Source organism: Oryctolagus cuniculus, chromosome 15 (assembly GCF_051225735.1).
Source record: "Oryctolagus cuniculus isolate XC-2025 breed Fujian yellow rabbit chromosome 15, ASM5122573v1, whole genome shotgun sequence".
Classification (NCBI taxonomy): domain Eukaryota; kingdom Metazoa; phylum Chordata; class Mammalia; order Lagomorpha; family Leporidae; genus Oryctolagus; species Oryctolagus cuniculus.
Genome location: NC_142881.1, coordinates 28175423 through 28202090, shown reverse-complemented (window position 1 = coordinate 28202090; position 26668 = coordinate 28175423). Strand labels below are relative to the sequence as shown.

At 50.2% G+C, this 26668-nt stretch overlaps 1 protein-coding gene across 12 annotated transcripts; it reads left to right on the top strand.

Moving 5' to 3' along the window:
* Positions 1-5: 5 nt before the first annotated feature.
* Positions 6-26622, top strand: DPCD (deleted in primary ciliary dyskinesia homolog (mouse)). 12 transcript variants are annotated; one of them, XR_016221983.1, is made up of 8 exons: positions 6-83; positions 10455-10535; positions 16765-16911; positions 18141-18265; positions 18577-18710; positions 24165-24511; positions 25601-25703; positions 26086-26622. XR_016221983.1 is itself a non-coding variant. In XM_089314450.1 (8 exons), the coding sequence occupies exons 3-8, from the start codon at positions 10496-10498 to the stop codon at positions 26188-26190; spliced, it is 654 nt and encodes a 217-aa protein (XP_089170576.1). In that variant the 5' UTR covers positions 6-83; positions 8425-8684; positions 10455-10495; the 3' UTR covers positions 26191-26622. The 12 variants fall into 12 exon arrangements, 9 of the variants coding, with proteins under 9 accessions (XP_089170576.1, XP_089170574.1, XP_069913442.1 ...); XM_089314450.1 differs by lacking the exon at positions 24165-24511 and adding an exon at positions 8425-8684; XR_016221984.1 differs by lacking the exon at positions 16765-16911.
* Positions 26623-26668: the final 46 nt, after the last annotated feature.

Below are 26668 nucleotides of genomic sequence, written 5' to 3'. Positions count from 1 at the left end.
GCTGCAGGATTCAGGGAAGATGGCGGTGACCGGTTGGTTAGAGTGTTTGCGGGCTGCGGAGAAGACGGCGCTGCTGCAGGACGGTAACTCAAGGGCCCCCGCGAGTTCCCTCGCCCTTTCCCTCAGGGTCCGGTGCCGCGTTCTGGGGCCCCCGGGAAGGGCCCGAGGTCCCGGGACGGCAGAGGTGGAAGGGTCGCGACCGTGGCCCAGGCCTGCATTTGTAGAGGAGGAAACTGAGGCCAGAGAGGTGACGTCACTGAAACAGGTGTCCCCGGACACCTCCTGGTATCGTTTGCTCCGTGTCGCTGCGCTGTGGTTTTTGTGAACGACTTTGCTCCTCCCCGGCGTCCTGAGATGCTAATTTTCCACCCCGTTTTACAGAAGGGGAAAGCAGACATACACGGTTTTAGACCGGCCCAGCTCCTTCAGCCAGTCTGCTGGATGTTGACCGGGGACCCCCTGAACCTCAGTGCGGAGGTGCCGTCGGGGAGCGGGAGACTGGGCTGTAGGTCTCACTGCGCTGTTAATGCCCCGTGGGCTTCTTGGCGCGCTGACTTTCCTCTTCTGTAAGGTGGGTGCACTACCGCTGTGACCGCTGGAATTGTTTTCAGCTGTGTTGATAGCTGCGCAATGAGACCCTCTAAATGCTTCCAAGGTCTTTAGAGCCAAGAGCAAGGTTCTGTGTCTGGAAGAGGTGGACACAGGGAATTGGGTCTTGACTTTTTCCCACCTTAGATTCCCCGATGAGGACCCCTGTGCTTTGGGGTCCTTTTCTGGACCCACATGGGAGCCAGGGTGAAGTAGGTCTGAATTCCTGAGTCTTGCAAGCTGATGGGTGGGGGCGGGCAGGGACTGTTCTACAGCCAATCAGGAAAGCCTGGAGTTTGTGGACGTTAGAATCAGCTGCTCATTTGCTTGCTCACTGATGCAACGTTTGGGAAGGTTTTGCTTTATGCCAAGCTTTGTGCTAAAGTAGATGGAAAGTAAAAGACATGGCCCAGGAGTTCACGGGATGGTCCTGAAAAAGACGTAAATATAAATGCTAGTGTTGGTTAAATAAAGGTGGGAATATTTTTAATTTTAAGATTTAGTTTATATATTTGAGAGGTGGAGTTACAGAGAGAGAGGTCTTCCAAATGCTGGTTCACTCCCTAAATGGCCCCAATGGCTGGAGCTGGGCTGATGGGAAGCCAGGAGCTTCTTCCGGGTCTCCCACATGGGTGCAGGGGCCCAAGGTCTTGGGCCATCTCCTGCTTTCCCAGGCCATAGCAGAGTGGAGCAGCCGGGACACTAATCGGCGCCCATGTGGGATGTGGTCGGTGCCGCAGAGGCTTAGCCTACTGTGCCGCAGCGCCGGCCCCGAAAGGGAGTCTTGTATCCAAGGCCGGGAGAGCCTGAAGTCGAAGTGATCATGTCTTTGGAGAGAGACCCAGCGGAAGAGGTGATGTTCCTGGGTCCCAAGGAATTAATGAGTGTTTGCTTGTAAGTGGAGAAGAGAGGGTGGAGCTGGTCATGGGAGGGCGAGGAGGGCTGAGAATCTAGGGCTGGTCACTGCATTTAGAGATGCTAATGCAGTCACCTGTCTGCACGGTGTCAGGCGCTGGGGCACAGGGTGGACAGAAGGGCCCCATTTCTCAAGGGGCCGAGAGGGAAAATGGTAGGATCTGATGGGATGGGTATCAACTGAGGTATATTGCAATAGCTCACTTAGGCTGTGCTAGAGATCTTAGACGTTATCTCACAGGCAGTGGTTTTTGGTTTTGTATTATTGTAAAAATGTGTTTAGAGCTGTAAGCATTGTCGCCATTTGAAGGTCTATAGTTCAGTATCATTAAGCACGTCACATTGTGGTACAGCCATCACTACCTTTCACCTCCAGAATCTCTTCTTCCCCAGCCGGGACCCTGCAAGCTTTAAACAGAAACTACCTCCCGCCTGCCCGCAGCCGCCATTCCACTTTCTGCCTCGGTGACTTTGGCCTTTAGTGACCTCAGAAAAGTGGTGTTGACTAAAATAATCAGAATCTGGTTGAAATTGAAGTTTGAATTTATTCAACAAGTCAGACTAAGCATTTGAACCCAGAAAGAGCTGATCAGTTGCCCGAGTTGGCTGTTCCACAGCCCAAGTTTGGTTATAGGTTTTATACTTTTTTTTGTTTTTGCTTTTTACAGGCTGAGTACATTTATTGAATGAGGTTTAAATAAGATAAATTTATGTATGACTGTTAATCACATTGAACTTCTGGTAATAGTTAACAGACTTGATTATTGCTTAAGGAGGTACATTACATTTTCAGACCCATTCCCACACAACTGTATTCATATTGTCAATCCCTCTTCCCACAACAGTGGCCCTAAAATGTAATGCTTACTCCTTCTTAAGGCACAGTAGATGTTTCCCTGGTCAAGGCTAAAGTTTGTTGAAAGGCCATGTTACCAGGAAACCAGCTGCAGGGCATCTCCATGGCACTGACCGCTTCCTGGCTGACCCAGGCCTCTGCAGTTACCATCCTACTGTGTGTGTGTGTGTGTGTGTGTTTTTTTAAGATTTATTTATTTATTTGAAAAGCAGAGTTGCAGAACAAGCAATCTTCGATCCGCTAGTTCACTCCCCAAATGGCTGCAACAGTGGGAGCTGGGCTGACCCTAAGCCAGGAGCTTTTTCCTGGTCTCCCACATGGATACAGAGGCCCAGGACTTGGGCCATCTTCTGCTGTTTTCCCAAGTGCATTAGCAGGGAGCTAGATTGGAAGTAGAGCAGCCAGGATTCAAACCGGTGCCATATGGGATGCTGGCATCACAGGCAGCAGCTTTACCCACTATGCCACAGCGCCGGGCCTCCATCCTACTCTTAAGTCCACAGTGGAATCACACACCATTTGATTGTGATTTATTTCACTTAGCATAATAATAATAATTTATTTCACTTAGCATAATATCTTCAAGGTTCCTCTGTGTTGCAGCATGTGTCGTAATTTTCCTTTTAAGACTGAAAAATAGGCCGGCGCTGCGGCTCAATAGGCTAATCCTCCACCTAGTGGCGCCAGCACACTGGGTTCTAGTCCCGGTCAGGGCGCCGGATTCTGTCCCGGTTGCCCCTCTTCCAGGCCAGCTCTCTGCTGTGGCCAGGGAGTGCAGTGGAGGATGGCCCAGGTGCTTGGGCCCTGCACCCCGTGGGAGACCAGAAGCACCTGGCTCCTGCCTTCAGATCAGCGCGGTGTGCCGGCTGCAGCGGCCATTGGAGGGTGAACCAACGGCAAAAGGAAGACCTTTCTCTCTGTCTCTCTCTCTCACTGTCCACTCTGCCTGTCAAAAAAAAAAAAAAGACTGAAAAATATCCCATAATATGTATGTACCACATTTTGTGTACCCCTTTGTTGATGATTGGTTAGGCTGTTCCCACCTTCCGGCATTTGTGAATAATGTTGCTGTGAGCATGTGTACAGGTAGCGGTTCGAGTCCTGCTTTCCCTTCCTTTGGTCACAGGACAATGTTGTAGCAGGTATTTCATCAGCCAGGATTTTTTGTTGTTGTTGTTGTTAGTAGCAGCATCACAGGATGATGATGTTGGTTTATTTGTTTCTCCAAACCAAAAAATAAAACAATATTGCATATATGGATATGCCTTGTCAGAACTCCCAAGGATTTACCCTCCTGGTATGAGAGAGAGAGTGTGTGTGTGTGTGTGTGTGACTTCCTCAACAAGAATCATGGCTATTGGTGGTGACAATTCAATGAACTCTTGATTTTTTTTTTCAGAAATAGTTCATTCTGTAAATAGGAAAAATTATTTTTTAAAAAGATTTTATTTATGGGGCTGGCACTATGGTGTAGTGGGTAAAACCGGCACCTGCAGTGCCGGCATCCCATATGGGTGCCGGTTCGAGACCCAGCTGCTCCACTTCCGATCCAGCTTTCTTCTCTGGCCTGGGATAGCAATGGAAGATGGCCCAAGCCCTTGGGCCCCTGCATCTACGTGGGAGACCCAGAGGAAGCTCCTGGCTGCTGACTTCGGATCAGTGCAGCTCCGGCCATTGCAGCCAATTGGGGAATAAACCAGCGGCTGGAAGACCTCTCTTCTCTCTCTGTGTAACTCTGACTTTCAAAGTAAATAAATAAATTTTAAAAAAAGATTTTATTTATTTGAAAGGCAGAGTTACAGAGGCAGAGAGAGAGAGGTCTTCCATCTGCTGGTTCATTCGCCAAATGACCTCAATGGCTGGAGCTGGGCCCATCCGAAGCCAGGAGCCTGGAGTTTCTTCCAGATCTCCCACATGGATGCAGGGCCTGAGGCCAGAGCGGAGAGCTGGATTGGAAGTGGAGCCTCTGGGACTAAAACTGGTGCCCGTATGGGATGCCGGCACTGCAGGCGGAGGCTTCACCCACTGTGCCATAGCGCTGGCCCCTAGGAAAAATGAATTTTCAAAATCATGTACAATCCTACCATGATGACCTGTGAAATCACAATTTATGTTTTATGCGTAAACTGTATTTTTTCATATGTAGACACTCATGTATTTTTTGCCAGAGCATACTCAGATACTTAAAGCTTTTTATATACACGTGCATATACATTACTAGAAAAAATAAAATAGGCTAACGCATAAACAGGTAATTTACTGAAAACATGGCCAGTAAACCCTTGCAGCAGTATTCAACCTTGCATGTACTTAAAGCTATACACATTGCAGTGGTCTGGATCTGGCCTTGTGGTGCAGCAAGTTAAGCTGCTGCTTATGATGCCAGTGTCTCATATTGGAGCACTGGTTTGAGTTCCAGCCTCCTGCTACTGTGCTTGGAAGACAGTGAATGCCCTGGGTAACTGGGCCCCTCCTGCCCACGTGGGAGACAAGAGTGGAGTTCTGACTTCTGGCTGTTGCCAACATTTGAGCAGTCAGTCAGAGGATGGAAAATCTCTCTCTCCTCTCTCTCTCTCTCTCTGCCTTTCAAATAAGCCTTTAAAAAATTGCTGTGGTTTGAATAGGATACAGCTTCAAGCTCCTGTAGATATTTAATCCCCAAAGTCATAAGTTAATGGTCCTAAGAGAGTGGACACTTAATCCAGTTACAGTGTTTGGGAGGTAGGCCTAATGGGAGTTCCTCAGGTCAGTGGGGGCATGCCCTTGGAAGATAGTTCTTGCCAGAGGATTAGTTAAAAGTGCTGAGCTGGGCCTAGCTCTTCCCCTCTGCTTCCTGGCTTGCCACATGATCTCTCCTCCCCACTGCCAACCTCCAGCCTCATCAGATCTGTGAGGCCCATCTGATCTTGGACTGTGATCCTCCAAAAGCATGCCCCAAAATAAACCACCTTCCTTCATAAGTAGTTTGTCTTAGGTATTTGTTATTTTTATTTATTTATTTGACAGAGTTAGACTGTGAGAGAGAGAGAGACAGAGAGAAAAGTCTTCCTTCCATTGGTTCACCCCCCAAATAGCCACTACAGCTGGAGCTATGCCTATCCGAAGCCAGGAGCCAGGAGTCTCTTCCTGGTCTCCCATGCAGGTGCAGGGCCCAAGCACTTGGGCCATCCTCTGCTGCCTTCCCGGGCCACAGAAGAGAGCTGGACTGGAAGAGGAGCAGCTGGGACTAGAACCCGGTGCCCATATGGGATGCTGGCGCTGCAGGCAGAGGATTAACCAAGTGAGCCACGGCGCCGGCCCAGGTATTTGTTATAGTGACAAAGAGCTGACTGATAAAATTGGTACTGGGGAGCAGAGTCGTTATTAACTGTGCCTTTGGGATTGGTTTACTGGAAAAGGTTGGAAGAATTTGGAAGAGAGATAGCCTGGAGTGCTGTAAGCAGAGTGTTGCAGGTGATTCTGCTGAGGGCTTGTCATGGGATGGTTGGGCCTAGGTTCTTGTCTTGATGCAAGAAGGAATAAAAATGAGATATGGATAAAGGTTAGGCAAGGAATAAGATTTATTAGCAAAGTGAAAGTGTGCTCAAGGAGTGCAGGCACACTTAGAGGTGAGCTGCGCCCCACCAGGGTCAGGGGCATTCCTTTATGTGATCCAGACACACAGTTCTTGTCGCTTTGGGCGGACTGTCCCAGCAAAGTGCAGATATCCAGGGATTTAGTGACTGCCCATTTTCTGGCCTTTTTAGGAAGTCTTAAAAGTGTCATGGTATTGGGTACATGATGGGAATAAGAGTATCAGCATGGTAATCTTATTATAATGATATTATAACAAGTTGTAGGTCACCTGGGGATTCCGTCAGCGGCCATGTGCTAATGGACAAGGCAGTAGGAGAGAGACCCTGGTGACGTTTCAGATGTCATCAGGGCTGCCCCTTTCTGGAAGGGCAGCGTTGTTCTTGTCTCACTTAAGATTTGTTTCCCTGTGTTCAGCTGGCAAAGCACTCTGGGCTGTAGTTGTGCTTCAGGTGGGTCCAGGTGCAGCCCCTGCTGGCTGTAGACTTTGGTGTTGTCCATGTAATTCTGGTTCTTGCAGCCATGCAGAGTGCAGGAGTTAGGGGGTCTTTGCACCTTCCACTGAGATTTCAAAAGAAAGCCTGAAAAGTCAGTTGTGCTGCAGGGGTTGGAGCCGTGTGTGGAGAAACTGACGGGGTAATGCCACGGTGAAGACCTCAGGTAGCTGGAGGGTGCTGGCAGCTGAGTCACCTGCGAATGAAAGCTGTGAGCAGTGCACTGGGCAAGCCTGGGAAGGCTGCAGGCGTTAGCGGCAGCCTCGGGGAGCAGCTGTGCGGATAGCGACCAGCAGGCCACGGAGCACGGAGGCTTCCACTTCGATTCAGACAGGTGCTGGGGGTGCACAGGTAGACACTGTAGAGCCACAGCAGAAAGCCTCAGCTAGGGCAGTGTCAAGCAGAAATGTGGGATCAGAGCTGCTGCAGAGCCCCCACCAGGGTGCTTCCTAGTGGAGGGGCAGGGGTGCCCAAACCATGGGGAGCCCATCCCCTGCCACAGCGTATCCAGATGCTGGACGTGCAGCTTTAGGATTTAATGCCTGCCCTGGGGATTCCAATCTTTTTTTTTTTTTTTTTTTAAGATTTATTTATTCATTTGAAAGGCAGAGTTACAGAGAGAGGAGGGACACTAAGAGAGAGATCTTCCATCCACTGTGACCACAAAGGCCAGGGCTGGGCCAGACCAGAGCCAGGAGCTTCATCTGGGTCTCCCACATGGGTGCGGGGGTCCATGCACTTGGCCATCTTCTGGTGCTTTCCCGGGTGCATCAGCAGAGAGGTGGATCAGAAGTAGAGCAGCTGGGACTTGACCCAGTGTGCATAGGGGATGCTGGTGCTGCAGACAGCAGGTTTAACCCGCTGTGTCATGGCACCGATCCTGGGTCTCAGTCTTGTTTTGGACCAGTTCTTCCTTTCCATTTCCCTGTCACTTCCTTTTGGAATGGGAATGTTTACCCTGTGCCTCTTCACTATTGTGTCTTGGAAATATGTGACTTGTTTTTGATTTTACGGGGGCTCACATGAGACTTTGGACTTTTGAATTTGTGTTGGACTGAGTTAACACTTGGAACAATTGAAGATGAGATGAGTGTATGTTGTATGTGAGAAAGACATAAGTTTCAGGAAGCTGGGATAGAATGTTTGGTATGAATAGGCCGTGATCACTAACTTCTGTAGCTGTTTAATCCCTAAACCTATAAATCAATGATACCAAGAGACTGGAAACTTAACCCGATTATGGTGTTTGGGAAGTGGACCTAGTGTGAGATCCTTAGCTTCCTGGGGGCATGTCCTTGTCAGGCAGTTCTTGTCAGAGGGTTGGTGTTTTTTTTTTTTTTCTTTCTTATTTTAAAGAGTTTATTTATTTATTTGAGAAGGAGAGACAGAGAGAAAGATCTTCCATCTGCTGGTTCACTCCCCAGATGGCTGCAACGGCCAAAGCTGGGCCGATCTGAAACCAGGAGCCAGGAGCTTCTTCCAGGTCTCCTACGTGGGTGCAGGGGCCCAAGTGCTTGGGCCATCTTCTACTGCTTTCTAAGGCCTTAGCAGAGAGCTGGATCAGAAGAGGAACAGCCGGGGCTAGAACCAGTGCCCCTATGGAATATTGGCACCATAGGCAGAGGATTAACCTACTGTGCTACAGTGCCAGCCCCGCGAGCGTTGGTTTTAAAAGCCGAGTTGGGCCTGCCACTCTCTGTGCTTCCTGACTTACCATGAGATCCTTTAGACAAGGCTGAACCAGGAGAGCCCACGTGATCTTGGACTATGAACCTCCAAACTGAGCCAAGCTGCACCTCCTTCCTTCTTAAGTAATTTGTTTTAAATATTTATTATAGTGACAAAAATATGAACAATACGCAGACCATCCTAGTATAGGAATCAGAACAAGGACTTTGACCTTAAGTGAGTTTAAGTCTGGGTCTGTCCTATCTTAACTTTATGACCTTGGACAAGTTGCATGACCTTTAAACTTCAGTTTTCCTCTGCAAAATACAGGTAATGAGGACATGTGGGGTTATTGTGAAAATTGAATTTGATGAAACATACGAAGTGCCTGGTTGACAGTAAACACTGCATCCTACCTGGACTCAGGACAAGACACTTCCCTGTGGAGAGGAAGTGGTTAGTCCATACAGCTTCACCTGCTTGCCGGCAGCTCCTGTCCCATGTCCTGACCCCTTTCAGGTCCTCTGGGCCACCCAGTGATTAAAGACCTAGCTGATGTTGGACTGCTGAGAGGCCCTGCAAATTTGGGGGTGAGTTCCACTAGGATATGACTTAGCAGTGACTCAAGGAAACTGTCCCCAAAGGAGTGAATAGGACAGGAAAAAATGCACCTTGGGGCTGTTAATTCATGAAACTTACATAGAGTGCCTGTGTACTGGGCATTAGTACCCTGTTATCAGTCTCACCAAGGAACCTACCTATATTTGCTTACCTGTCTGTAAAATGAAAAAGGGGATTAATTGCATAGCTACTTCTGAGCAAATGCTGTGGTTATGCTACTTAGGTTCAGGAGTTGGGCTAGGAGACTCCCTTGGGTTCTTTCCTTTCATGAATAATCAATGTTTATTCATTCTTTCAATCAGTATTTGTTGATCCTAATATATACCAATGCTATACTGTATCTTAGGGAAATCAGGCACAGGGGATAAAGGCTCTCCTGTGTACTAGAGGAGGCAGGCACAACAAGTAAACTTAAAATGATAACCGGGTGCTGGCAGTGTGGCCTGGTGGGTAAAGCTGCCACTTGTGATGTTGGCATCCCATATGGGTACCAGTTCAAGTCCTAGCTGCTCCACTTCCAAGCCAGTTACTTGCTGGTGTGCCTGGGAAAAGCAGCAGAGGATGGCCCAAGTGTTTGGGCCCCTGCTACCCACGGTGGAGACCTAGATGAAGCTCCTGGCTCCCGGCTTCAGCTTGGATTAGCCCTGGCCATTGCAGCCATTTATGGAGTGAACCAGCAGACTGAAGATCTCTCTGTATTTCCCTTCCTCTCTCTGTAACTCTGATTTCAAATAAATAAATAAATCTTACAAAAAAAAAAAAAAAGCACCAAAAAAACTAATAAGCAAAGTAAGCACCAGGGAGAACACTTGGGGACTAACGTCATGTGGCCGTGTCATGGGAATGACCTAGAGGTGTGCAGAAGAAGGCACAGGCCTGGCGGGAGTGCAGGGAACACTGGGTCAGGGAGCCCAGCTCAACATCCTGGGCACGCAGGCTTGGTTTTGGGAGCTGGCAAGAGGGAGTAGGGGGAGACAGATACATTTCAAAGGACCCTAGGATCCTTTGAGTGCTCCACGGCGGGTATGAGCAAAGCACTAGCGAGGCACAGAGGAGGAAGTAGCTAATTCTGCCAGCATGGCTAGTGGGGATAGTTTTTGGTTTTGCTTTGCTTTTTAAGATTGATTGATTGATTGATTGATTGATTTGAAAAGCAGAGCTAGAGAGAGAGAGAGAGAGAGAGAGAGAGAGAGAAATCTTCCATTCTCTGGTTCACTCCCTAAATGGCCACAACAGCCAGGGCTAAGCTAGGCTGAAACCAGGAGCCAGGAACTTCAACTGGGTCTCCCACGTGAGTGCTGGGCCATTTTCCACTGCTTTCCCAGACACATTAGCAGGGAGCTGGATCAGAAGTGGAGCAGCCAGGACTTGAACCAGCGGCAATATGAGATGCCGGCGTCACAGGGAGTGGCTTAATCCTCCATGGCACAGTGCCAGCCCCTAGAGGTGATAGTTAAGGAAGGCTTCACAGAGGAGGTGACATTTAAGCTGGATATTAAAGGGTGAAGAAGAGCTCCACAGATGGGCAGAAGGGTGGAACTGTTGCTGTTAGAGGAAGCAGCGGAGCGAAGATGCCTTTAGAGGCCTCTTCAGAAGGCAGGGAATCCCACGCCGTGTCTCAGAGCGACGGCGGGCGAGGAGTTCGTGGGAGGCGCCGTGAGGGTTTCACAGCACCCAGACTGCTGTCTCCTGCGCAGGCTCCAGGCTTTGAGGTAAGACACTCTCTGCTTTGTGCGTAGGGAGAAGGAAGGTGCACTATTTGTTCCCAGACGGGAAGGAAATGGCTGAAGAATACGACGAGAAGACGAGTGAACTACTTGGTGAGTGACGGGCTCCCCGCTGGCGCTCAGGACATCTGGGGCTGACCTCAGGTGAACCCTCCTGGCCTAGGCCTGAGCGAAGTATCCAGCTCGAAATGGTAGACGCTTAGAGAGCCTGAGGATCTTGAGACAGAATTGTCCCTGAGAATAATCTGGACACCAGAGGCGGAGCAGGAGTCCTTTTGACCAGCGGACCCCATCCCACCGCTTCCCCCAAACAAAGGAGGCCTGAGTAATCTAGGCCAGGAGTCAAGATGTAGAGAAAGCCGGGCAGTACCTGTGCGGCGGGGAGTGAGCCTGCAGGCCGAGGAGGGAAAGGGCAGCCTCTCACTGTGCTTGCTGGCTTGCTTGCTTGCTTGTTTTCTGAAGCCATGCCAGGAGCAAGGATCGGAGGCCGCAGCTTCTGACCTTGCCTCCAAGGTGACCCTCATCCTGAAGAGTGTCTGAATCAGGGGAAGCAGAAGGGTGATTTTGCAGCATTGCATTTTGATTCCTGTAGCTCTTTTCCTCTTAAGAACAGGCTTGTGAATAGGAGCTGCAGCTCAGATTTCTGGGAATTATTTGATTTGTCCATTCTTTGTTCCCGGGTGCACACGTCAGCATTAACTCACTTCCCAGAGCTAGGTGGCTGACTCCTTGACCCAGGGCCTAAAGCTGTCAGCAGTGGGACTTGGCCTCTTTATTAAGTTTCACCTGAAATGCTAAGACCGAGGATGGAATCATGGGCTGGGTTATTTTCTTGTCATTATTCTTGACTTTAATTTCTTCCTGGGCCTGATCGACAGGTAGTGTTGGCGGGGGAGTTTCTTTTTCCCCTTTTCTGACAGCTCATAAATGTCCGGAACCGACAACATGGATTATACTGGTTTGCATTCTCTTAGTCTCCAGTCTTAAAATGTGTGTCCTGCGCATGTTCAGTCGCAGAGTGAAGTGTTGATCCCTCCCTATTATGAGCTGCTTGGGCTCCAGTCCCAATTGGTTTAGTCTGGTGCTATTAAAAATCTTGATGTGTTTAGCATATGACACTGATTCGGTGGAAACCAATACAGTAGTAATATCCTCACAATGCATTGTAATTTATAGTGCTCCCAGGGGGTGACAGCCTTGGAATGCCTAACAGGGGAGAACTTATAAAAGCAGAGGTCACGTGGGCTAACCACCACCATAACTAGGCCAGAGGCTAGCCGCAGCTCCATGCCCCAGCCCTGCTGTCACCTCTTTTCTCCGCCACACAGAGCAAGGAACACAGCGAGAGCTGCTGTGGCTATGAAAGCAAACAAACAAATGCAGGCTTCTTTGTTGTGCTTGGGCATGAAATTAAAATGAAAAGCAAATCCAGACTGCTTCATTTGTCCCAGTGGCCCACTGTCACTTCTCCTGATGACAGGTGGAGAACAGACCATGGCCTCCAAACTCCTTTTTCTTAAAAACCAGAAGTGGAGAAGAACACTGTTTGGCTTAAGTTACTTGATAGTGATATTAATACTCTTACTGGGCACCATGCGAAGTGCCTTACACGAATTCACTCATTTTAATCATCCCTGTTCAAGCTCTAAGAGGTAGGGACTGTTGTCCCCATTTCACAGTTGAAGAAAGCGGAAGCTCAAAGAGGTCCAGCCCCTTGTTCAGCATCACACGGCTAGCTAGTTTCTGAGGCAGGATGTAAGCCTAGCTCTAGTCTTTACAGCGTAACGTTGGGAGTTCAGATTTTTTAAATCCAACTTTCTTTCTTCCTCCCGTATTTTGCTTTTGCCTGGATGGGGACTAGTGGGCACAGACGACACCCTCTGGAGTCACCGGCCGCAGCCTGGAGCAGGGCTGTTTCTTACTTGTCCCCCACCTCCCCCCCGCAGCTGTCCTTGCAAAAACATTGTTCATTATTAATTTCTTAAGTATAAACGATCCCAGGACTTGAGCTGGTTATGCATGTTCTTTGAAGTGAAATACAAACCTGCTTTCTGTGGCCGTAAGTAGGAATGGTTTCCATGTTTCCAATTAATTATACAAATTCGATCATTGGCCAAACTGTTTTTTTGGGTTTTGTTTATTTTTTGTTTGTTAACAAAACTCAAAGCCATTTGCAGAGGAAGAATGGTCGACAGGCGTGCTGCTCCCTGGGACTGGGTTCTTGCAGTCAGCGTTAACAAGCATGTCAGTGTCATATTTTTTCTGTCCTCTCAGTGCTGTTCATTCCCACCCCCACAGTGACTGCTGTATGTATTCATAGAGGAAAAAACCGAAGGGCCCCTAACAATGATCGGAACATCAAACCAGCGTGTCCGGGGGGCAGAGGCTGAAGGGCAGGCCATCCCCCAGCGATTACATTCGGATTACCGGCTTAATCTGCTTTGGTATTTGACCGCCAGCCTGACCACGGCGGGCTGCGTTTGGAGGATATTGAGCACTTTCATCCCCAAGCACTTCACCGGCTTTATAAATGACCCACTCGATTCCCTTCAGCCTCCTCAGGGATGGGACGTGGCAGCTGTTTAATAGCCACATAGCAATGTGCAGTGTTCTAGGGCAGAAAAGAAGAAGCCTGCATCCAGTCGAAGCTGCAGGGAGTATTTAGGAAGGGGGAATGCAATTATCCGCGCTGGAAGTGGGCCAGGGCCCGGAGCTGTGGGGAAAGAGGCCTCGAGGACCTCCACTTCCCAGCCCACCTGAAAGATGGGCCTCCTTCCAGCAGTCTGGCATGTCAGCCTACTTCCTGCTGACTTAGGAAAAGGCCCCCAGGGCTGCCGCCGCCATATTCCCCGGCAGACCCTTCCCAGGGTCCTTGAAAGTCTCATTTCCGGGGAGCGGCCCGGCTGAGCCGGGGAGAGAGGACGGGATCCCGGGGAGCCAGCTGCCTCCTTGCATGCACCAGTCTGGGTTGTACCACATAGCCAGATCAGGAACAAAGATGGGGATGAGAAAGACAAGACTAAGTGTGCTTGTGCCCATGCGCATGGGAAAAGTAAAAAGACTTGGCCAGAATCGCTTCTTGATTCTTAGCTCTTGAGGGAATGGGAAGGGAAATTTTCTTCTGTCCAAACAAGGACTTGAATCCCCAAGGTGTGAAAAGGGAGGAAAAGGGGAAGCTGCCGAGGGCGCCAGGGACGCCCCACTTAACCAGCTCGCAGTTAGGTGGTCCTCGTCAGCATCTTCTTCAGATAACCAGTGCTTAGCTTTTTTTTTTTTTTTTTTTTTAATTTTTATTTGACAGTGAGAGAGACAGAGAGAAAGGTCTTCCTTCCGTCGGTTCACCCCCTAAATGCCAACTACGGCCGGAGCTACGCTGATCCGATGGCAGGAGCCAGGTACTTATCCTGGTCTCCCATGGGGTGCAGGGCCCAAGCACTTGGGCCATCCTCCACTGCACTCCCTGGCCACAGCAGAGAGCTGGACAGGAAGAGGGGCAACCAGGACAGAATCCGGCGCCCATAAGGGATACTGGCGCCACAGGCGCAGGATTATCCAAGTGAGCCTCAGCACCGGCCCCAGTGCTCAGCTTTTTAAGACCAAACTATAAGGAACTAGATTTCTGTTTTCAAGTAGTTCTTCCTATTAAAAACATAGAATATAGCTTAGCCTTTCATTGATGAATCAGATTCTGGATTTGGAGTTAGGAGTCCTGGATTTAGATGTGGCTTTTGCAAGTTGCGTTTTCTCTCAGATCCTTAGTGATTCTTCATCTCTCTGTCCCTGGAATGTTAGAGGCAAGAGTTGAAGGGGAGCAGGCAGGGAAGAAATGCTGTTTCTCGTTGAAAAAGATAGCAGCGTGGGCCAAGATGCTTTCTAAAGAAGCTTCCACCTTCCCAGTTGGTAGCGATGTGTTCTTACACAGCACGACACCAGGCCTGTGGGTGTGTTTGCTCTCATACTCAGTGGTCCCAAGTGCTTCTGTAGTTTTGATCCTGTCTTCTGATGTGAGCTGTCCCCTGATATTGTTGTCAGCATGCTTGGGGAAAAGCAATTTCCTGTCATTCATACACACACACACACACACACACACACACCCCACAGTAAATTCATGGGAAAAGAATTAAAAGGTAAGTTGATTTTGGTGTTAAATAATTTTAATCTGCAATTTTCAAAATATACATTTTCCATGAACTTTTTTTATTGGTTTCTAAAATATTTACACCAAAATCATTGTATCTTTTAATTCTAGTTTTCCATGAACCAATAAAAATATTTTAATTATGTGAGAGATAGAGGCAGATAAAGCTCCGACCCACTGGTTCACTCCCTCAATGCCTGCAAGCACTGGGCCAGGAACTGGGACCTCAGTTTTAGGTCTCCCACTCGCTGGGTAACAAACCCAGGCACTAGGCTACGGGACACAGGCATTCTAACCAGCATCTGAACTTCCTGCCCAGTTGCCTGCTCCATCCACAAACGTTTTGACATCCTCGTGCATAGTTTGAGAACATGGGAGTGATCGTTCCTAAAGTACGGGATGTCGTCATCATCAGCTGCTTCTCTGGGGCATTTGTCGTTTCTGAGTTTGTGCCTGTGACAGAGGCCCCAGAAGGCTGGCTTCCAGCTAAGTGAGGCATTACAGTGCGTGGAGTTGATGTACTCCTGGTTGCAGTGTGTTCACTTAAGAGAGAAGTATTTGTGGGAGGAGGAAGATTGCCTATGATGCATATTTCCAGGTTTTACTCTTCCTTATTAATTTTCATTATAAATTTGGAAATGTGTTTCTCGGGAGAATATTTGACCCTAAGATGTAATAAAATCACATTGCAGAAGTGTGCAGCAGACCTTATAAAAGCACACATTCAAGAGAAAATTCTAATTTTACAGCACATCTTTGTGTTCAATTTATGTGCTTTCTGTATTAGCAGTTGGGGGTGTTTGGGGTGGGCACGGCTGCTCCAAAGGTCCAAAGGCAGACTGTCCATCTGCCTGGTGTTGAGAACGAGGGTGCAGTCTCGCCCCGGCCTGGGGAAAGGAAACAATGGCGGCAGAACCCTGGCTCCTCAAAGCGAGTGGCTGATGTGCAGCAGCAACTTAGCCGCTCAGCCTGGAGGACGCAGAGCCAGCCGTGCCGGTGACTCCAAATGCCGCAGGCAGGGGAGAAGCGTGGCTGTGGCTCCGACCAGCTTCCTGCGCTGCTGGGCTGCAGGGCCGCAGTCCCTCCCCCCAGGCCGAGCAGGGTCCTTGAAGATCCTGGAGGCCCTTCCAGGCAGTGTCCACTGACCCAGTTTCTTTGTCATTTCCAGGAGGGCCTTACTTAGGAAAAAAATCTCACACAAACATCTGGGTTGTAAAATGAGGGAAAAGAGAGATGGTTATTTGCATTATAATCTTGCAAATGTAAAATGATTCCATTTTATACTAAATTCACATTGAAACTAGAAGAGGTGACTTCAAAAGGTTCATGGAAAATGGAATTAAAAGGTAAGTTAATTTTGGTGTAAATTTTTTTTTGAAATCCTTGCATAGTTTTTCCTGTAATATGATTTTCCACGAACTTTTTGAAGACCCCTCATTGCACATTTAAAATATAGTGTGTTGAGGCAAGCATCTGGCCTAGAGGTGAAGATGTCCCCGTCTCATATCTGAGTGCCTGGGTTCAAGTCCTGGCCCTGGCTCCCGACTCCAGCTTCCTGCTAATACAGACTCTGAGGCAATAGTGACGGCTCAGTTAGGTTCCTGCTACTCTCTCAGGACAGCTGGACTGATTTCCTGGCTGTGATCTAACCCAGCCCAGCCCTAGGCATTGTGGACTTTTGGAGAGAGCATCAGCAGAATCAGTGTATATGAGTTCTGTCTGCCTGCCATTTTAATAAATAAAATGGGGGGGGGGGCAGCATTGTTGTGGTGTAGCATGTAAACCCACTGCCTGCAATGCCAGCATCCCATATGGGCGGTGGTTCATATCCTGACTGCTCCACTTCTGATCCAGTTCCCTGCTAATGGCCTGAGAAAAGCATTGATATGGCTCAAGTGCTTGGGCCCCTGAACCTGTGTGGGAGACCAGATGAAACTCCTGACTTCAGCCTGGCGCAGCCCTGACCATTGCAGCCACCTGGAGACCGAGCCAGTGGATGAAATCTCTCTCTCTCTCTCTTTCTCCCTCTAAAGCTGATATTCAAATAAGGAAATCCTTAAAAAAAATTTTTAATTGGTACCAAAGATTTTTGTTTAAATATAGCCTTTGGGCTATTTTTAAAAACCAGGTATATCTGAAGTGAATTTTTAAAAAATTTTTATTCATTTTCATTTTCTTTGGAAGGCAAAGAAGAGAATCTTTCATCTGCTGGTTACTTCCCAAGTGCCTGCAGCAGCTGGGAGTGGGCCAGGCCGAAGCCAGGAGCCCAGAACACAATCTGGTGCTCCGTGTGGAGACCCAAGTACTTGAGCCATCACCTGCTTCTCCAAGGTGTGCGTTAGCAGAAAGCTGGAACTGGAATTTGAACGCAGGCACTCTGTTAAGGATGTGGGTGTCCAGGCAGCATCTTAACCCACAGGGTGGGTGAATTTCTTTCTTTTTAAAAAAATTTTTTTTAAATAATAGTCCCTTCTTCCCTTCTTCCCTCTCTTTTTCCCCCCTCCCTTTTTTTTTTTTTTTTTTTTTTTGACAGAGTTAGAGAGACAGAAAGGTCTTCCTTCCGTTGGTTCATTCCCCAAAGGGCCACTGTGGCCAGCGCTGTGCCGATCCAAAGCCAGGAGCCAGGTGCTTTCTCCTGGTCTCCCGTGCAGGTGCAGGGCCCAAGCACTTGGGCCATCCTGCACTGCCCTCCCAGGCCACAGCAGAGAGCTGGCCTGGAAGAGGAGCAACTGAGACTAGAACCCGGCACCCAAATGAGATGCCGGCACTGCAGGCGGAGGATTAACCAAGTGAGCCATGGCACCGGCCACAGGAGTGAATTTCTTTATTTGGACTCTGAATCATGAGGTAAATCTGCCCAACAGTTTTCATGCTCTTAGTTTTTCCTTTACATGGTTTTTAGAGGGAAAAAAATGTACCCATCTCCCTTTCTGGGATCCAGATTTTCCCCATCACCAGAAACTCACCTTTTCCCAAGATCTGTGTGTTGTCCTTGCTGCGTCTAGAGTTTGACTGCGCTTGCCTCTCAGAGCTTCATTCCACAAGGCGGCCTGTGCAGGTTGTCTCATTGAAACGCCTTGTTGAGCGTTCAGAGGTTCCTGGACAAAGCCCAGCATGAAGGCCCAAAGCTCCCACTTTTATCCTGTTTGTTGTTGTTTTAAGATTTATTTATTTATTTGAAAGTTAGAGGTACAGAGAAGCAGAGGCAGAAAGAAAGAGAGATCTTCCATCCGCTGGTTCACTCCCAAATGGCCGCAATGGCCGGAGCTGGGCCGATCTGAAGCCAGGAGCTCCTTCCAGGTCTCCCAAGTGGGTACAAAGGCCCAAGGACTTGGACCTCTTCCACTGTTTTCCCAGGCGCATTAACAGGGAGCTGGATAGGAAGTGGAGCAGGTGGGACTCAAACCAGTACCCACATGGGATGCTGACACTGCAGGCAGCAGCTTTACCTACTACACCACGGTGCTGGCCTCTATCCTGTTCTTGTTACCTAATGTGATGTTGGTGTTGGAGCAGAAATTCTTCTCCCCTATAATGCCATTGCTTGCTTCTCTCCGCAGTGAGAAAGTGGCGTGTGAAAAGTGCCCTAGGAGCCCTGGGCCAATGGCAGCTTGAAGTAGGGGAGCCAGCGCCCCCAGGCGCAGGGAGCTTGGGACCTGAATTCATCAAGGAAAACAATGCCAATGTATGTCTGTCTGTCCAGCTGACTTGTGGGGGCTGAGATGGGGTGGGCTGCTGGCCCTTGAAGGCAGGGATCCTCCTTTGTTCCCCTCTTCGTCTCCATTGTGCCCATCTGCACACAGCACTATCAGTGTCTAAAGGAACACTTGGAGGGTTTTGGCTTGATCATCCCGGGGAGAGGGCTCCAGGCCCGGGCTGAAAGAGTAACACAGCCCAGGGGGAGTTGTGGGGAGGAGCTGAGGGCCTCCCACCGTGCCCCTGAGTAAGGTCCGCCCCTCCCCAAGAACAGTCCTAGAGTTGATTTGCCTTCTGCAGCCCATCTTCATGCGCAAGGACACCAAGATGAGTTTCCAGTGGCGGATTCGGAACCTCCCCTACCCTAAGGATGTCTATAGTGTCTGTGTGGATCCGAAGGAACGCTGCATCGTTGTCCGAACAAGCAACAAAAAGTAAGTGGTGGGGCGCGTGCTTGGTGCAGTGGTTAGGGTGCCTCTTGAGGTGCCCCTTCCTCATACTTCCCATAGTGGAAAGCCTGAATTCGATCCCAGCTCAGCTTCCCTGGGAGGCAGCAAGTGACAGCCCAGGTAGTTGAGTCCCTGCCACCCACGTGGGAGACCTGAATAAGGTTCCAGGCTTTGGCCTGGCCCAGCCCTGGCCCCTGCTGTTGTGGGGAGCGAACCAGCAGTTGGGGGATCTCTGGCTTCCTCCCCCTCTTTCCCTCTGTCTCCTGTCTCTGCCTTTCAAATAAGTGTTTTAAAAAAAACCGAGAAGCATAACGGACAGCTGTCTTGTATGTGAGCAGGTGTGGGCTGGGGTTAGATCTCAAACTTCTCCTTACCCCAGAAGGCAAAGAAGCCTTTTCCTCCTCCTCTGAATGAACGCGCAGGAGGCACTAACTGGAAGGGACCAGCGGGCACCACGTGGCCTGTTCCCTCAGGGCAGGGGAATTTGCGTGTACACACAGTACCTAGCATAGACTGGGGTTCGAGAAATATTTGTTGGGCGAATGAGAGTTGAGGCAATCACAAGGCTGTTGACTTGGGATCTCAGGTGGTTCCGCTGTAATGTTATGACTGACCTACTGGCTGGTTCCAGTCAACATGGAACTTGGCCTGGTGACATCACTGTCACAGCTGGCAGGGAGCCATAGCCCGGGAGGCACACCTGTCTGAGGTGGCAGTTACAGGACTTTAAAGTCCTGGGCTGAACAGCAGTAAACCTGATCTCTCCCTGGACTCAGGGGCAGTAGACAGATGCTGTGGCCTATTGGAAGCCTCTTGCATTATATTTCAAAGGGGGTACTCAACTTCCTTTTGTTGTCTGCTGGGGGAGTGGGTGTGGGTGTGGGTGTGGGTGTGGGTGTGGGGAGGGCTGTTGAAAAGACAGACGGTGGCCGAGGCGCATTCCTATCTTGGAAATGCATTGATCCTTTTGGGTTTCTGGAATTCTGACTGCTCACAGAACAGAATAGTCCGGAAATGAATCAGCCTTGACCTAGGCTGGAGGGGTTACCGGATGAAGCCAACTGCCATGAGCTGGGAGTCACCCTGCACTCTCGAGGGGCTCTGGCCCTAACCTAGAGATGCCCCTGTACACCCGCTGCTTTCCACGTGGTCAGGAGGACCCAGCTCCTTGTCCATCCTCTCAGGAGCTGGGGACCAGCCTCCTCCTCCAGCCCTGTCAGATCCCTGAGGCCCACAGGGAAGCAGAAGGCTCTCAGGCTCCCCTAGTACAGCCTTGGGTTCTGCCCTCCTCTTAAGACCCCTGTACCCCAGCACTTTGGCAGGGTTAAGGGGACAGGGGAAGGGTTGGAGATGAATGAATTAATTTCAGGATTATTGCTGTACATGCAGCCAGCAGCCCCTGCAGTGGGCCTTGTCTATAAATATAAAGTCATAACAATAAGGGTTTGCGTTTATAAAGCACTTTGAAGTCCTCAGATAAAAGGCAGTTTATTCCCGTTATTGTGCTCATCATTAACAGGAGTCAGTGCCTAAAGTGGAATTTAGCAATTTCAGACCACGGAGAAATTGCCTGTAGGAAAACAAACTCCATGCTTCAGCAAGCATTCCCTGGCGTCGAGGCCCTGGGTCCAAACTAGGAACAAAAGTGCTTCTGATAGCACTTGAATCTGCAGCCTAGCACTTTGTGGAGCTGGCTGCTGCCTCCTTTTTGTCCCCCAGAGGTCACTGTCGAATACAGATATCAGGCAGAAATGTGATTACCAGGGAGTGGGAGAAGAGGGGCCAGCTAGCTCACCACAAAATTCATCTACCGCCCGTCCTCTGGGTCCTATCTCCTGCACGCATCCGTCTGTAGGTGGCGCTGTTGGCCAGGAACTCCGTGGCTAGAGGCCCATTCTAGTGCCTGGAAGGCCTGGTCCACACTTCTAAAATACTGGATGAGGCCCGGGAGGGATGGGAGTGGTATACCCCAAGAGCTTAGGGCTGGAAGTGGAATTCCACAGAAGAGGATTCAGTGTTTCAGTGCCATTTTGGAGTTCACATTGAGCTCTTGGTCGTGTTCAGCCTGGCTCAGGTCCCTCTGCTGGAAGGTGGAGCGGGAGGCCTGTAAACCCTTACCTGGGGCTGCCTAAGCCACAAGGGCATCTTCACCTCCTACCTGGAATAACGTGTTCTGTACCTGTACTTCCGTTCATTAAACTGAACTCAATGGCTGTTCCTTTGAATGGTGTTTAACTCAGGAGACTTTTCAGTATCTGTTATCTGATCATCCCACCATCCAGAGACCTTTTTTGTTTGTTTGTAAACACTGAAAAACTTTGAGACATAGGGAGACAGGTAGGTAGAGAGAGAGCTCCCATCTGCCGGTTCACTCCAAATGCTTGCAACATGCCCGTGCTGGGACTGGACCCGGGAGCTGGGGCTCAGTCATCCCTGCCTCCCGTGTGGGTAGCAGAGACGCAGTCGCTGGAGTCATCACCGCTGCTGCTCAGGGTCTGCCTTAGCAGGAAGCTGGAACCAGGAGCCTGAGCCAGGAATCAAACCCAGGTACCCTAATGCGGGACACAGGTGTCCCGACCAGTGGCTTAACCGCTAGGCCAGACATCTGCTCCTGGGTTTTCTGTTTATTTAAGTGTTACATATTAACAATGACCTAAATGTGTTAAAAAAAAAAAAAAAAAAAAACACTCCATGTGATGAACTGACCTGTTGAAAGTGACTTGCACAGCCATCTGTAGTCCTCCCCACACCGCCACCAAATACGACATTTCTCTGATTTACCTCTTCCATCACCCACAGGTTCTGTGCCTGCCACAGTTCTAATATTCTGGAAAGTGGTCACTGACTAAAGCCAGAGTTCCTCTGTTCATACCCATGTTTCCCCGAAGAACTAGGTTGGCCGCTTTGCTTGAAGAAATTGATTGTATCATGTTGTGTTCCTGGCCTCAGATACCAGTGAGGGATGAGTCAGGGAAGAAAGAGAGTGCTGTCCATGATGGCCGTGGGGCACTATCTGTCTTTGTGCAGAAAGAAGGTTCTTAGCCTCCGCCTGGAAGCAAAATGAGCCATCGGGCTGGAGTTGGGAAAAGTTGGTGTACCTGGCCACTTGCTACTTATGATCTACAGTGTGTGGGGCAAGGCTTCCTCATCTGTCAGGGAACATGCATGCCTGCTTCACGGGTTGTTTGGGCGATTCGATGGAATCGAGTATGTACAAGCACTCAGCGCTGTGGCAAGCCTGAAGCAGGTCCCCAACAATTCTTTGGGAATTTGGAGTCTGAAGAGAGCTTAGCTTGGCTGATTTGACATCAGTGATACAAGCACTGTGGTAGGTGTTAACAGGCATCACTAGGAAACAGGATTCTGTGGTGAAACAGTTTAGGAACTCTGGATTCAACAGGCCTGTCCTTGATAGAGCCCTGAGGCCTGGATTATGCACGTTTGTATCGTGGCAGCCTGGCCGGGCTCCTGGAGGTGAGAGTGTCCAGTCTGCCTAGAGCCCTGGTGTTTATGAAGATTTGCCTGCCAGTTTCGTCAAGAGTGGGACTGGCTGGAAGCTTCTCTGGATGCCTCTGGCCAAGCTGGTGTGCAGGAGTAGTGGTGCTTGGGCAGGTCACCAGGGGTGTGCTTTCACTGGAGGCCTGGCCTCTGCTGCCTTGCCCAGTTCATTGCAAGGAGATTGAGGAAGGGCCAGGAATTGGGTAGGAAATAAAGGAGAGAGTGATGGCAGGGATTTGTATTCTGAAATGGCCAAATGCAGCTGTTGTCTGGCACAGGGAGCAGAGAAGTACAGAGTGGGCCTGTTCTGGGCCCTTTGATAGTGACATGAATCACATGAATTCGTGGAGGTCAGCTCCTTGATTGGAGGAAGCAAGTGAGGACCAGAAGTGTCCCAGGGGGATAGAGCAGGCCAGAAGTCCTACTGTCAGCCTTTCTTCCATGTAAGTCTTTTGAAGACTTGATGCTCAGATAGGACTGGCAGTAGTGTGCTGGAGAGAATAGCCAGGGGCCCGCAGGGCAGGGGGATCACAAAGGAGACTAACCTGCTCATTGCTGGCCACCCCCACATGTGCCCCATCCTTGGACAGGAGCTGGAATCTGTTACTCTGGTGAGAATGTGGAGAGGGGGAGGGTCAGGTGCTTTGGAGAATTATCACATGTAAAGGGACCGCTCCATTTACCTAACATTTCCATGCCTCGATTTCCTTTTCTGTAAAAGAGGATAATTGAAGGAACACACTTGGAGGGTTGCTTTGAGAGGTAAGTGTGTTTAGACCAGAGCCTGGCACCGAATAAGCATTAGGAAAGACACTCACTTTTCCATTGTGGCTGGGACAGAAAACAGTTGAAGGAGGTTGTGATGGTGAGAGCTGGGCACCTGCAAGGCACCAGGAGCCCGCCTGCTGCCAGGGTTTGGTGTCAGCCGAGAGAAAGCAAGGGTTGCGCAGCAAGGGTGCAGTCTTGTTTCTCCTCCATGCTTAACCTCCAGCTCATGGCCCAGGGCCAGGGACGTAGCTGATGGTGCAGTGCCATGTCTGCTGCCACCTAAAGTCGTGTGAGACAATACTCTGACTTTCCCAGAAGCATGGTGAGAACCCCTTCTTGTCCAAGGTGCTGGCGAGAAAGTCAAGTGCAGTTCCCATTCTGGCAAACCCTGAGGCTGGGGGAAGTGCGAAGGGGGTGGGCTGGCTCCTGAAAAGAGAAAGCAGATGCCCCCTACTCCCATGAGTACTGCCTGTAAGGAAAAGTTGTTTTTAACCTCAACCAGTGAATTAAATCCATTACAGCAGAGGGGAAACAAAGCCCATTTCCCTAGCCTGGAGGTTGGGGTAAGATCCAGAAGCCTCCTGCCTGCCGCTGCCCTGGAGGCCAGGCCCCAGGCAATGGGGGGTGGGGCACGGGGAAGATGAGTTTCCTACCCTCCAGTCCCACTGGCCCAGCCTGGGTGACGGTTTTGCCAGCCTGCCTCTCCTGGTTCTGCTTTTTGTGTATATTTGCAGGGAGGATGTTAACACTTCCTAACAAGCCTTTGTGTTCATCTAATCTCTGCTGTTTAACCTTTGACTCCCCTCTATTATCAGTGGCTGCCACCTTTGCTGGCCAGAGCAAAGGCCCCAGGAAGAGCCTTGAGCTGGGCTGGCTGGGAAGGGGTGAGGCAGGCATTCCACCGCCTAGCAGGCAGATGGCTCGCCTTTCCCTGGGGCAGAGCTTTGGAAACCAAAGTGACTCGTGGTGCCATTAGGACCCCCAGCCCCCACTCCTTTTGAACTGTCAGCCTTTAAGTAAACATTCTTTTCCTGCCAAGGGTCCCAACACCTTGATGGGGAGTGGGGAACTTTCGAGGAGAGGGGCCTGAGAGCCTCTGTGGAATGGAGGGATTTGGGCAGGGAGAACCAGGGGCAGAAGTGCCTCCCTGATGTCAGCTCTCTCAATCCCCAGGGCATCGGAGCTTTTGAAGTGGACTGGGGCAGCTGTCACCACAAGGACCAGGCCCCTGTGAAGTATTAAAAGCCCTTCCTCTGCAGGGCCCTCACTTGAGTTTGTTTGCACCTGCCTGAGGCGTTCCCTCCACAGCCCACACAACCTGTGCAGCAGAGAGGGATGCCTCGCCCAGGCGGCAGGTCTGGCAGCCCCTGGCCTAGGCTCAGCTACGCTTCGCCAAGGAAAATGCCAGTGGGTCTGCAGTGGAGAAATGAGGGGGCCGTGTTAGCCTCAGATCCAGAGTAAGGAACTTCCTTCTGACCTTCACTCTGACTTCACTGACAGATACCTGGCTGGGAAACCAGGTAAGATATTCCATCTTTCTCAGCCTGTTAGGTAAAGGTCAAATTCCAGGCAAAACCAAGTCCAGTTATCTACACTGCAGGCTTGGGAGTGCTGTCTTGTTTTTCTAAAAGATCACTCAGCCCTAGGCCAGCACCTATAGCTATGAAATGAAGTCTTAAGCACCCTCCTGCCTGGAGTGCCAGTAGCACGTGTGGTATGTGAACAGGAGTGGTGTCCCGGGACCAGGAAGGTAGTCCAGAGCCCAAGCTCCAGCTTCCACGGTGAGTCTCAGGGTTTTTCTTCTCAAGGAGCGTTCTTAGGGACGTAGTTTCCTCCTCGGCCTACGAGTAGACCCTGAAGGCAGAAATGGTAGCTTAAATGGCAGCTGTAGGTCCCCAGCTCTGGAGGGCCCTAGATGTCCTTCTTCTGTCCCTTGTTAGATGCTGTGCCCCATTTTCTGGTGTCCCCTTGATGCTGGGGGTACAGTGGCCCAGGGGGCCGGGCTCTGTGTATTCCAGGATGCTTCTACCTACTTGTGAGAGTCTTTTTTTATTATTAGTTTAAGATTTTGTTATTTGAAAGGCATACTTACAGAGAGATGAGGGAAGGCAGAGATCTTCCACTTGCTGATTTTCCAAAAGGCAGTAATGATCAGGGCCAGGTCAGGTGGAAGCCAGAAGCCTGGAACTCCTCCTGGGTCTCCCATGTGGGTGCAGGGGCTCAAAGATGGTGCCAGGGCCATCTTCCCACTGCTTTCCCAGGAGCATTAGCAGGGAGCTGGATCAGAGGTGGAGCAGCCAGGACTAGAACCGGTGCCCATATGGGATGCAAAGGCGGTGGCTTAACCCGCTGCAATGCAACGCTGGCCCCCTTTGGGAATCTTAACCTAGGTGTGTGGTCTAATCACAGAACTATGACTGGTTTTACCCTTATTCCACTGGACTAGCCAGAAGACTGGCATCTTCTTCCCAGGGCCACTGAGATCTTCAAATACTGGTGTTCTAGCTGGTTCCTCTGCCCTCTCTGGCTGTGTTGGAAGGTGTGAGGAAGCTTGGCAGCAGGGAAGCTGGTGCCCTGATTGCCCCAATGGCCTCTTGGTGTCCCCACAGGTACTACAAGAAGTTCTCCATTCCTGACCTCGACAGATATCAGCTACCCCTGGAGGAGTCCTCGCTGAGCATTGCTCATGCCAACTGTACCCTGATCATCTCCGTAAGTTGCTCTCGGATTTATTGGCCACTGCATCGGGGAAAAGGCTCCACCTTCTCTCCATCCCCTACCCTAGTGTGTGCTTCTCAGAAAACACGCATCTGACTGAGCCTCGGGGAGGGCAGTGAGGGGTTCAGGGAGGAACCTGATCGTGTGATTGATGGGGAAGTGGTGGAAATTATGGGGCTTGGGGTCTGGTCCAAGGTTCGTTTTTATGCAGCCACATGACCTTGAGCAAATCATTCCACGTCATAGGCCTCAATTTCCTCATGTACAAATAAGATGACCAGAAAGAGCCTGAGTGTGTGTGTGTGTGTGGGGGGGTGTACAGTGAGAGTGACAGCACCAGTGACTGAATATGTCATCTGCTCGGCTTTATTTCCAGTATCAGAAGCCAAAGGAGGTCGTGGTGGCTGAATCAGAGCTACAGAAGGAACTCAAGAAGGTAAAGACAGCCCACGGCAGTGATGGGGACTGCAAGACCCAGTAGCCGGCCCTGGAGCCTTGCACCTGCAGCATGGAGGGTGCCGTGAGGTTCCAAGGCTTGGGTCTTTCCAGCAGGGGGCAGCCTCCTCTCTTTCAGGAGCTACCCAGAGTTCATAGGAACTGGACAGTAGGGCCTTCCTAGCCTCTGTGTCATGCCTGGACTTACTTCCTGAGTGAAGTCATTTTGAGTTACTGCAGATGGTCTGCCCCCTGCCCACCTCCGTAAGCTGCCTGTCCTCAGTCATGACTGGCCTCAGAGAGACCTTGTGCTATCTTAGCTCACGGAAGGTCCTAAGATGGGTGCAGGCAAGGGAGACTTGGCCCTGCCACAGTCCATTCCCTGTACCTCACAGGGTGACAGCCACCCCACCACCAGAGCTAAAGGCAGGGGTGGGCTTTCTGAAAAAAATAAACCTTTGGTCCTTGGGATCTAGAACGTGAGGCTGGCCTGTGTCCTGATGCTCACTCTCATCTGTCCAGCC